Genomic DNA, 11084 nt, shown 5'->3' on the forward strand with positions numbered 1-11084 from the left:
TTTTAAAACGTGTACATTCTGAAACTCTTTAATTTATACTTCATTAGCTCATTTTATCTGTTCAACTCCTTAGTTTTCCTTTTTTGGGGGTTTAAGGAAACGTTGCTTGGAGCAAATGGAGAAATAGATGATTAAATGTGTGATTTCATCCTCATGTATTTATTTATTTAATATCAAAAAGAGGAAGAAGAAAGAAACCACTTGGCTCAGGTCTCGGTTTCTATTCGGATGACATTTATGTACGCACCAAAACCGGAAACGGGTCAAGCTAGTAAACAATGCGAGGCCTGACGAAGTCTCTCCATCCCATCTGTAAACTGTGGCCACACGTTGAGGAGAAACACTTTGCAGGCTTTCAGTAAAATGTCCAAAGCGGAAGTTCTGAGAGGATTCGTCACCGAGAGACTCGCCGCCGCCTCGGAGGAGATTCTCGCGGTTGTGGACAGAATCGTAGCCGATTACGAGGAAGAGGCTTCGGGCTTCAGGCAGCAGATCGACCGGCAGAGGAGCCAGCTGGAGCTCCTGCAGGCTCAGGACACACTCAACACTGCAGGTGGCTCATTATGTCTCGGCATGCAAATATAAATCCTGGCATGTTGAGATGGGGACACGTCGGAGTCCATTCAAATATTTAGCAATTTAATATTTACGTTATTGTCGACACATCTGCATGTGTGACATTACACAACTTAAGACGTTTCTTTAATCCAAATGACTTATTCTTTAATTCGGCATTGCCGTAAATGACTACCGAGCACCTAATTTAGCTTTTTGATCTGGTATTATCTTTACATCCTTGCCCAGCTGTTGCAAATTGGGGAAGTTAACCCGAGTTACACTTCATATTTATGGTTATTTCCCCTTCATGTGTTGCTGTTTTATGTAAGCCGAATTTACAGTTAGACACCAGTGCTGTTTTTAATGTTTAGTCATGTTTTCCTCACGCGTATAATTCAATTTATGGGGAGATAAATTAGAATAGCAGATTTTGTTATTGGAGTTTTGCACTATACAGGATTCAACAACCAGTCAAGCTAAAGCAGAACATGCTGGACAAAATAATAATAATAATAATAATAATAATAATATTAATAATAATAATATTAAATGCATCAGTTAGATTAAGGGAGCCAGAACAAACAATATCACTTCTGCTGGATATTTTCAAAATAAAACTCCTACAAATCACACAGTTTTTTAGAAATGTAAAGTGGAAATGATTTTTGTGCAGGTGTGAAGGGCTTCGACCCTGTTGAGGAAGAGGAGGATGAAGAAGATGAGGAGGATGAATCCTGTGAGCATCCAGAGAAGCTGGAGGACTCGACTAAACGACCTTCATCAAGGTTCCTCTATAAAAGTGTTGTCACTTCATTTACATGAGCGTGAGAAAGGAAATGCATTATTGTCCATTTCCTGTTTCCTTTTCTCTTTTTAATACATTTAATTACTTAGGGTGTAAATTTACTTTATTTCCACGTAAAAAATAGAATAAATATGTATATATTTCTTACCTTGTGTATCTTCACCATCAGCTGTTTATGGACATGAGTAAAGTGTATTAGTGATGCTTAGAATAACTAGAGCGGTAATATGATTACATTATTTCACTCCCATAACTATGCGTCTCAGGTCTTTCCCCCCCAGATGTGAGAATACGAAGAGGAAAGCCGGCAGAGCTCAGACCAGTGAGACACAGAACCACGTGGACCTCAGGATCCGGATCCTGGAGGACTCTCGCACCAATGTGCTCTCCAACAAAGGTGATTAGCTATTATTGATAGTAGTTTAATTAACTGTCAATTTATTAATGACGGTAATTATAAAGCGTTGCTCGAGTAGAGTGCTCACTTTATTGTCTTCCTCCGTCAGTTCTGAAGAAGTGTCCGATGCGGAAGCTGAAGTGTCCGCGCGGCCTGCAGGAGGCAGACTTCCTGGACTTGCTCAGGTGCACCTTCCCTCAGCTGACCGGAGAAAACAAAAGTTTTGTCATCTTCACGTCCGACAAGAGACGGAGACTCCAAGCGCTGAGAGTGAAGACTCTGACGGCGGAGGAGATCCACAGGAACGTCAGCGGCGCAGGGTGGAAGTCAACGCTCTACATCAGACTCCAGGTACCTTAAGACTCTTTAGGACAGAGACTCACTTTCTTGTTGGAAGTAGGCATCACTTTCACTTAAACGCCAAATCCGACTTTTACATCTTTCCAGACACACAAGGATCCTGAGACCAGCGAGGAAGAGAATAATCCTCCACAGACAAACTCCGGAGACGGCCCGTGTGATGAAAGCAGACCTCAAACAAGGTCAGTGAAAACAAAAAGTCCCTGAAACACTGAGAGGCTCAAAGTATGTGGACAGCTGAACACCACAGCCGAGAGGACAAGAGGTTTAAAACCTCGGGAGTCTTTCTGCTTCTCCAAGCTGTAACGGTTCATGTGTTGTTGCAGAAACATAGTTCACGAGTTACAACCGGAAACCTTCAGCCGCCGCCGCCAGCAGCATGAGCCGTGTATGGTGTTCTATTACCACCACATATCATCACAGCCCTCCCTTCTGTGCACTTCTTAATCTTTGCTCCTGGTTCCCACAGCAGCCCCGTCCAGGAGGTCGAAGGCAGCAGAGAAGACGTTTTGTCCAGCAGCTCGACATCCCAACAACAACACATGGAAACAGAGGAAGCTGGTGATGAGGATCGTGGGATATCGGAACCAGCTGAGAGGAAAGGGGACGGTGGCGAGGACATTGAAAAGGAAGAAGCGAATGTCAGCTGTGACTCTTGGAAACCAGACATGGAAAGTTCAGAACTGCAGTCGAAGAGGACAAAGAAAGAAAAAGCCCAACGCTCTGGGGTCAAGGCTGAGAACTGTGCTGATGATCTCTCCTGCAAAGTCTGCGGAGCTCTGCACACATTGGAAATCGCAGCCATTAAACACGCCTGGAGTCATGTTGACACTACAGGAAGTCTTTGCGGAGTGTGCGGCGAGCTTTCAGAGTCTGTTGAGGCGTTAAAAGATCATCTTCAAAGTCACCACAAAACTGACGATTGTCACATCTGCGGAGAGTCTTTCCTCGATATGCTCAGCCTCAACGAGCATGTGGCTGCCCACTCAGGGGAGAGATCGTACAAATGCGATGTTTGCCACGACGCATTTGCATTGAAGGTGACCCTGGAGAATCACCAGAAACTCCACAAGGCGGGTAAACTGAACAAATGTTACACGTGCCATAAAGTGTTCACGCTGAAGGAACAGTTAAAAGCTCACCGCAGGACTCACAGCAACAAAAAGACGCACCTCTGCGGCGTGTGCGGTAAAGCCCTCAGTGACTATAGGTCTTTATCCCGCCACAAGATGACCCACTCCGGGGAAAGACCTCACAGCTGTCACGTTTGCGGGAGGCGTTTCAAACTACCGGGGACGCTGAGACAGCACGAGAAGATTCACACAGACCGAGAGAGATCGTACCTCTGCGACGTTTGCTGCAAAATGTTCCTGACGAGCAAGCAGCTGCAAATCCACATGAGAACGCACACCAACGAGAAGCCGTACCACTGTGGGGAATGCGGCAAGGGATTTACCACCAAGGGACCTTTGACGATTCACATGCGGGTCCACACCGGAGAGACACCGTACCGCTGCCCGGACTGCGGCTGGTCCTTCAAACGCAAGATTAATCTGGATAACCACGTGACGGTACATTCAGGCCTCAAACCGTTTGTTTGCGGGACTTGTGGGAAAGCGTGCGCCCGCAAAACGTATTTGACAGTCCATATGAGGACCCACAACGGGGAGAGACCATACAAGTGTACCCTCTGTGACAAAGCCTTCACTCAGAGCCACTGTTTGAAAACACACATGAAGAGCCACCAGGGGGAAGAAGCTGCAACGTGACACTGACAATGCACCAAATTAATATTTTACATATTTCCTGTGAGAATTATTGTGTTTTCCTCAATTTAATTTATTGTTTCTTCAAGTTACGTAAAGGTCCCTGTACAAAGTGCAGAGTTTTTTCATTTCATACTGTGAGACGGCTCAAGTAAATCTGTACAATCTCAGTTTTGAGGCTGTCAAAGTAAAACCTGGCGTAAATAAGTAGTAAATAATGAGAGACATGCTCGTGGCTCGATGATGCTATACTCAACCAGGACGGTGCTTTGAGTTAAAAAGATGTCAACATAGTCACATTGACAACGTGAAATTAAATGTTAAGTTTTGCAATGTTCCCAGTCTTCAGTTAGCCTGTTAGCAAGCTAGCATTTACTAAGTTGCATTAAACATAAAGTACACAAAGGCTTTTCGTCATAAAACCAAAGTAATGGACAAAGAATTTGACCTGATGGTGGCGCTAGATCAGGGGTTCTCAACGGGGCCGGTAGGAAAGGGGGGCATTTGTGTGTACGGTCATTGACATTAGCGAACGCAGCATGGCGAGTGTAACAAAAGTGTAACAAAGAGTAAGGTGGATGCGGAATGTTCCAAGAGAAATGGACGAGCGACTATTTCTTTGTGGAAGTAAAAGGCCAGTGTTTGTGGACGTGCTTGTGGTCATGGAAAAGGCTCTCGAGCTGCATTACAGCACGAAACATGCCAAACTGCAAGAGCTGAAAGGACGAGTCGAGTGCGTTTGAATAAAGTTAACATTGTGTGTTTTTAGACTTTTATTTTGCTGAGTGACAAAGTGCTGCTTGAAAAACAAAAACAGCAGAGCTAACACCAGAAGAGCAAACATCAGCAGAGCTAACCTCAGCAGAGCTAACACCTGCAGAGCTAACACCAGCAGAGCTAACATCTGCAGAGCTAACACCAGCAGAGCTAACACCAGCAGAGCTAATACCAGCAGGGCTAACACCAGCAGAGCTAACACCAGAAGAGCAAACATCAGCAGAGCTAACACCAGCAGAGCTAACACCTGCAGAGCTAACATCAGCAGAGCTAACATCAGCAGGGTTAACACCAGCAGAGCAAACAGCAGAGCTAACATCAGAGCTAACACCTGCATAGCTAACACCTGCAGAGCTAACACCAGCAGAGCTAACACCTGCTGAGCTAACAGTAGCAGAGCTAACACCAGCAGAGCTAATGTTATAGCAGAGCTAACACCAGCATCACTGCTGCTGATTCAGGCTGTGTGTCTGAGTTTTTGAACGTTGGGGTCGACGTCGCTCAATTTATAATTAATGTGTTGGATTTTTGGAGAGAATGTGAAGCAAAGCAACGCCGGAAACGTGCACATAAATTAGATAAATAACATAAGCGTTTGGTTTATTTAATAAAAGAGCACATTTGGCGCTATATATTCATATAAAATAAAACACGGGGTTCTGTTGGGGGGGGGGGCAGCGCCTCAGATTTGTTCCTCTGTGCTCGTTTATTGTTGGATCACTTAAGAGTGCAAATTGTTTCACATTTCTGAGGCTACTGTGTTTATTACAGTTTGAATGTCTGACCCGTCTCTGATTGGCTGCAGTCTATGACACCAAATCTCAAACTTCTTACCGTTGCATTTGTTTAACACTCCTGAATAAAATGTCTTTGTTTGCAATTGAAGGTAAAAACAACAACAAATATAAATATAATAATTATAATATTTATTATTACTTAGACATTTTATTATGTAAAATCAATCTCAGAGAATTTGAGTTTTTATAATAACATAATATAGCAGCCTAATGATGAGAAAAATATAAGAATTGAAATATTAAATTAATATAATCAATATGTAATATAAATAATAAATACTAAGAATAATAATAATAATAATTGGAATAATACAAACAGCATAATAGAGGAAACATTAGGGGATAAACAAAGTCATCAAGATTCATCTACCGTATATCATTGTAACACATCGAGTTGTTGAGATAGTACAGTCTACAAGAACAAAAGCGGTGCCCAGCAGGTTCTCCAAGCTTTATTATTGTTGTTATTTAAGCAGTGAGTTCTTTTACATGAACCAATCACAGATCACATCAATCACACAGTAAATCTGATTCTATGTCCTAATTTGACTGGATAGTAACTATCACCCCTGGTCATAGACATGAAACTGTTAAAAGAGTTATGACTAACAAACTGGTTACTTCTTAACCATCCTATGAGGAACAAAATGTCAAAAGCATCAAACAAGTATCAAACATGGAATTCACAATAAATCAAATGTAAATACATCTGTTATCTATTGTCTACTACACACTTTTATAGACTCACTGAATTTACTCGTCACATTATATTATTATATTAGTAATATTTCGGTCCAAACAGGTGTCTATTGACTATCGTTGGTGGCTAATGGTTGTGAATCAAACCTTGCATTTAGTAATGGAGTGCCACAGGGATATATTCTTGGTCCTTTACAATTTACATAATAATTAACACTATTCTTCCAAATCAGTGCTGCAATGTCCGTTTTTATGCAGATGATACAATGTTCTATATCTGTGGTCCCTTTCCAAACTAGGCTTTTTTCATCTTTAGTCTCTGATGATTTCCGGATATCTCTTCTTAATCATACACTTATTTTAAATACAAATAAGACCAAGTACATGATCATCTCTACATCTATCCATGTTTCTAGCTATCAGACCATGAAAACTCTAAATGTTCTTAAATACAAATACATAAGGATTTGACAGACTTTTCATTTGTGATACAATTTAAACAAATAATCCAACTCTCATCCTGACTCAGTGTTTTGTTTAAAGCATTGTAATTTTCCTGCCCGGTGTAGACACAGTAGAGGTAACACCAGACTACTGGGCAGACCGAACCACAATGCAGACGTTGCCACAACACACACATCACTGGTGCTCAGCACTCCTGAAGTATTCATTATACTGATGATCAGATTTCCCACAAACCTAATTAACAGCACTCCCAGTATGGCCAAGATGGTGTGGAAAGCCCTCTGCTTTGATCTGTCAACCTGCTCTCTGTTCCCACCCACTTCCCCCGTCCCTGGACGCTTGAGAGTGCAGAGAACTGTAATGCTGCAAAAAGAGACACTAAATAAGAAGAAACCCTCAACGCAATAATACAAGACCATTTTGATGTCATAGCTGGCTAGATGCAATACAATTATGCTTCCAAAGCACAGCAGCCAAACACATCCAATGCTCATGTTTCTGATCCTGACACCGCCCGCCTGCCTCAGTCCCCGGTAGGTGATGGGGTGAACAACAGCCAGGTAGTGCTCCACACAGGTCAGGAGGTGAAACAGAGCCAGTCCGATGGAGGTGAGAGACATGAAGTTGATCCCTACCATCCACATCTTTGAGAGATTGATGTAGTTGCCAATAAAGAAGAAGGCAAGCCCCGATAATTCAATCAGCTGCATGAAGATGGAGTGATAGGTGAAGTGGTCGGAGTGACTTAACGTCGTGGAAATGAAGCGATGTTTCCTCCATTTTTTGTAACCCAGGTAGAGGACGAAGATGAACAAAGGGAGGAGGAGGAGGATGTAGATGACAGAGAGAGCAGACAAGATGTGAAGGCTCATTTTGGACCTGAAACAAGTGAACCTGAAGGGATGGAAGGTGGTGTTGGAGGAGTTCACTGACATGTTTGTATACACAGAGGCCTGAAGAGAAGGAGAGGCGGGGAGAGAAGAAGGTGGGGTTGTAGAGAGACAAAATGTTAAATTCAAATGGAGACAGAAAATAAAATATGTATCAGAGGGAATTACAATCTGAAGTGCATGGGATTTATGCTTTTGTTTGTGTGTTTTCCGTGGTATCAAATTGGTTTAGAGATTTGTGGATCTTGACTGGTATTAGTATCGACTCCTAATTTACTGTTATCGTAGCATCCCTAGTTGACAGCAGTGTTTTCTGCTGAAGGAGTAAGATCGAGAGCTGCGCCCCTCTCTGAATTGATCTATTGAGCAGAATCTATTGAGCTGCACTGAGGACATCACGAGACAAACACTTTCTCATTAAAGTTCACCAGAGAGAACAATCGCTGCACAGCCACCACAGGTGAATTATCTTTAAGAGCATCCACGTCCGCTGCCCCTGTGGGGTTCAAACTGGGACTGGCAGCACCGTGATTACACATGCACTGCTGATCTGTACTCACAAAACATGAATGTGTCTCTGGTCGATCCTGACTCTTAAGTCTTCAAAGGCAGCAGATATTTTTGCTTGTTCTTCTATAGCAGCTACTGTGCACTTTTCAGAACCAGAGGCTCAATTCACCAAAGTTACTTAAAGAGACATTTTAGTAGGTTCTAACAGGAATCATGAATTTCAATTTTCTTATGATTTCCCATCATATAAAAAAACAAAAACCTGATTATGCATTTAATTGTGTGAGAATATTAAAGCACACATGTATAATGCCTTTGCAGCAACCAAGTTAAACAACATAAATAAAAAAATACCCTGGAAAGAAAGTTTACCCCAAAGAATCAGTTTATAAAATATAATAATCTTCAACAGTGAATACACATTAATAACTAAATCTTTAAATATCTGTAAGTAACTACATATTTAAGTAATTAGTTTGTTTTTAAAGAACACCCACCTCAGCAGAGTTTCTTTCTGGTCTTCCTTCTCCTGCGTCTCCAAACTCTCTGACTGCTGTTCACTGGAACATGATCCAAATATATTTAATACGTACGTGTGATTATGTGTGTGAAGCACAGGCGGGAGCACGACTGTGGTTTCTTTTCCAAATTCATATTTAATGTTTTTTTTTACGGTAGATTGAAACAGGCAAATTTATTTTTCACATTATTGTGTCACTGCGAAGTCAGATCGCAGAGACAGCAGCAGCACTATTTGAATATCATACCAATCATCATCTGTGCTGCACGATCTGTACACAGATTATACAAAGAAAACAAACAGTCACTTTTTATGACTTTTATTCTTTCCTTTAAATACAGTGATGTTATACATCATTATACTGCAATATAACATAACATCTTACTACATTTAAGTATAATACATAACACTTTATTTGAAGTAGTGTGCATAAGACCGACACGACACGTGCCATGAACCTGAAGGAGTCTTTATGTATGTTTATGACGGAAATGATGTCTTTGTTATGACTTCTTGATATTAACCAGGACAAAGTAAGTTGTCATAAACATGCCATAGTTTTATGTGATAATCTTTAATTAAACTGTCACATGTGGTTGTTTTTTACTTCGGCTGTCATGAGACTATTAGAATTGTCTCATTAATATGTTCCGTTTGACGTCAGGTATACACTACAGAGGTGATTTATGGACAGATAGATTTACTTGCTGCTAAAGTAACCGCTAACTGCTAACTGTAGCTGCTGTTAGCAAGTCTGCGCAGTTAGCTGTGCAGCTAGCTGCGGTACTTAATGTAACACTTGAAGTTAAATACTTTCTTTAAGTTTGAGAATTTGATAATTAGGCCTGCTATGGCATGTTTATATAGGTTGGGTTGTCTTGGTTAATGCAAGTTGTTATTACAACGACATGTCAAACAATTTCAACTTTGCATTAAAAATGATATAATTTGAGTCATAACGTCATAAACATTCATAATGACTCGTTTGTGTTCATGGCAGATATGTCATGGTTATAAAGATCATGTCAGTCTTATGCACACTTCTTCAAATAAAGGCTACCGTATTATGTAATAGATACTACTACAATAATACTACAATTTAACTGAATAGTTCACACATAAATTCATAATGATACCATTATACTACAGAACAGTTGAATAAACCGTTACTGATTACTCCACACATAAATCCATAATTTTAAACATCTTAAGGTTTCCTAAACACTACAATTAATTTCCAAAATGTAAATAAAAGTCTAAAAATCCAGTCACAGTCCATTAAGATAAACATTTGACAGGATTAAAATGGCTGAAAAACAAAGAGGTCTGTCTGTCTGTCTGTCTGTCTGTGTGTCTGTCTGTCTGTCTGTGTGTCTGTGTGTCTGTCTCTCTGTCTGTGTGTCTGTCTGTGTGTCTGTGTGTCTGTGTGTCTGTCTGTGTGTCTGTGTGTCTGTCTGTCTGTCTGTCTGTCTGTCTGTGTTTTAATCACACCTGTGACTCCTGTTTTGGATCATTTCCCACCAGCGTTTGAAAACAAAGTGCAAATATGTTATTGTCCAAAACAATCTAAGATGCAGTCGCTCCAACAACTAGTGCAGAGTGGGACTAGTTAAGCTTCCAGATCTTTAGCATTATTAAACATATACTTGTAGCTTAACTTTTACATTCAATGATATCACATAAGTGTCATTAGTTATCAGGCTGCGTGGCCCTAAAGATGCTCTACTCTGGACTGGACAGTGGAATAAAACTGGAGCATGTACAGTAGGCGCACTTGCTAAGCTTACAATTTGCACACTCACAATTCTTTGAGCGGTCCACACAGACATGGCTAATGACGTAATTTGCGTCACCATGACCATAGCGGACCTTCGCGAACATGTGGACGCAGAAAGTATGAATTGGCCTTTAAGCCCTCTTTCCAACAGTAACGGAGTGCCATAGTGGTCTATTCTTGGTCATTTACGATTTAAATTTCACATAAAATACATTATTCTTCCAAACCAGTGCTACAACATACATTTTTATAGAGATGACACTATTATATATGTGCATGGTTCCACTTCAAAGTATTAAGAGGTATTCTCTACATCTACTTGTGGCTCGATCCATCCTATTATTAAAACTTTAAATGGTACCCAGATGACTCGCTGACTCATACAAATACCTGACAGCAAGCATTCTGTTTGAAATATTTAAACTTGGCTTTTCTTTGAGACTTTATGGTAGGATACGGTCACATGTATTTGTACCCTCATCCTGATTCAGTGTTTTGTTTACAGCACTGTAATTTTCCTGCCCTGTGCAGAAACAGAAGAGGTAACACTAAACTACTAGGCAGACCGAACCAGGTAGTGGATATCATCACCACACACAAATAACTGCGGTTCGGCTTTGAACTGGTAATCATAAAGACAATCAGATTCCCAGCAAACCTAAACAATAGCACTACCATGATGGCCATGATGGTGTGGAAAGCCCTCTGCTTTGATCTGTCAACCCGCTCCCTGTTCCCACCCACTTCCCCCGGCCCTGGACGC

General features: G+C 41.2%; 1 protein-coding gene across 3 annotated transcripts; it reads left to right on the forward strand.

The window, feature by feature from the left end:
• The first annotated feature begins 219 nt into the window (after nucleotides 1–219).
• LOC115005588 (zinc finger protein 665-like) lies at nucleotides 220–4080 on the forward strand. Of its 3 annotated transcripts, none has more exons than XM_029427465.1 (6): nucleotides 220–553; nucleotides 1232–1343; nucleotides 1630–1760; nucleotides 1870–2111; nucleotides 2208–2302; nucleotides 2590–4080. In XM_029427465.1, exons 1-6 carry the CDS (start codon nucleotides 364–366, stop codon nucleotides 3887–3889), a joined length of 2070 nt encoding a protein of 689 aa, XP_029283325.1. In that variant the 5' UTR covers nucleotides 220–363; the 3' UTR covers nucleotides 3890–4080. The 3 variants fall into 3 exon arrangements, with proteins under 3 accessions (XP_029283325.1, XP_029283326.1, XP_029283327.1); XM_029427466.1 differs by having other exon boundaries at nucleotides 2593–4080; XM_029427467.1 differs by having other exon boundaries at nucleotides 1645–1760.
• Nucleotides 4081–11084: the final 7004 nt, after the last annotated feature.

Source organism: Cottoperca gobio, unplaced genomic scaffold (genome assembly GCF_900634415.1).
Source record: "Cottoperca gobio unplaced genomic scaffold, fCotGob3.1 fCotGob3_326arrow_ctg1, whole genome shotgun sequence".
NCBI lineage: Eukaryota > Metazoa > Chordata > Actinopteri > Perciformes > Bovichtidae > Cottoperca > Cottoperca gobio.

Bases quoted from the DNA above. Each gene is read 5' to 3' on its own strand.
- LOC115005588 (XM_029427465.1), top strand. From the start codon at position 364: ATGTCCAAAGCGGAAGTTCTGAGAGGATTCGTCACCGAGAGACTCGCC. The intron at 554-1,231 runs GTGGCTCATTAT...ATTTTTGTGCAG, and splicing joins GGACACACTCAACACTGCAG to GTGTGAAGGGCTTCGACCCT. The intron at 2,112-2,207 runs GTACCTTAAGAC...ACATCTTTCCAG, and splicing joins CGCTCTACATCAGACTCCAG to ACACACAAGGATCCTGAGAC.